At 45.7% G+C, this 1019-nt stretch overlaps 1 protein-coding gene across 2 annotated transcripts in view; it reads right to left on the bottom strand.

The window, feature by feature from the left end:
- Positions 1–256: 256 nt before the first annotated feature.
- Positions 257–1019, bottom strand: part of nup50 (nucleoporin 50) — a 13487-nt gene continuing 12724 nt past the window's right edge. For both annotated transcript variants that reach the window (XM_062443472.1, XM_062443473.1), the window contains exon 8: positions 257–801. In XM_062443472.1, coding sequence (XP_062299456.1) covers positions 602–801 — 200 coding nt within the window. In that variant the 3' untranslated portion in view covers positions 257–601. The remainder of the gene's footprint in view (positions 802–1019) is intronic.

Raw genomic sequence — 1019 nt, 5'->3', positions numbered from 1 at the left:
AAAAAAAGAAGAAAGAAACGTGAGTGGTAAAGATCGCAGGTGTGAAGTTCCTCGTGCAATAACTCGTCTGGATTCACACCCGACGACCGAATTTAATTAAAAATAAAACGAACTTATCGGTTGATAAGATGCGTCGTTGTTTCTCTACAGCAGCGTCGGACCAAAAAAGGGGAATGTAGCCATGGCAACCAGCGAACACCTGCTTCTCAGATTTACGATTTTTTTTTGTTGTTTTTTTTTTGTTGTTTAAAGAAAAAAAAAAAAAAGAAAAAAAAAAAAACTTCACAGTAATGACGACCAAATTTTATTTATGGTGAGGAAAAACCGAGAGGGAGGCGACAAAACAGCTGGATGATCACGTGAGTGGAGTACAAATGTGTGTGTGTGTGTTTCTCTGTGTGTGTGTGTGTGTGTGTGTGTGTGTGTGAAACCGGGCAGTGATGAGGTCAACGCGTCGTCAGGTTTCGGACCGGGTGGACAGCAGAGGGACGACCAGGTGGTGAAGTCTGCGATTTAAAAAAAAACAAAAAACAAGAAAAAGGAAGGAAAGAAAAAAAAAACGGCCGGTAACCGACGACGACGATGATGACGACATTGGTTTTCAGCCTTTCTTCTCCTCCAGCGTTTTGTGGAGCTCGTCGGCGTCGTCGGCCGTCTTGACCCGGATCAGAAGAGGGACGGGGCTGGTTGGGTTCTTGTCGTCCACGGCCGGGTTCGGGACGCACACGACCATCACGTTGTTCTTGCCCACTCTGGTGCACGGCATCGACGGCTGCACCATGATGTTCAGCAGGATGTTTCCTGGAGAAGAAGAAGAGAAGAAGAAGAGAAGAAGAAGGAAAACATGTTAATAAAAGGTAAATGATGGGATGTAAACAAGTGTCTTAGCCCTCATGTTGTCCTCGAGTCAAGGAAGGGAGGAAGAAGGAAGGAAGGGAGGAAGAAAGGAAGGAAGTGAAGGAAGGAAAGAAGGATGTGAAGGGAGGAAGGATGGAAGAAGGAAGGAAGGAAGAAGGGAG

The sequence above is a fragment of the Scomber scombrus genome, chromosome 22 (assembly GCF_963691925.1).
Source record: "Scomber scombrus chromosome 22, fScoSco1.1, whole genome shotgun sequence".
In the NCBI taxonomy this organism is placed as follows: domain Eukaryota; kingdom Metazoa; phylum Chordata; class Actinopteri; order Scombriformes; family Scombridae; genus Scomber; species Scomber scombrus.
This window is presented reverse-complemented; position numbering and strand designations above follow the sequence as displayed.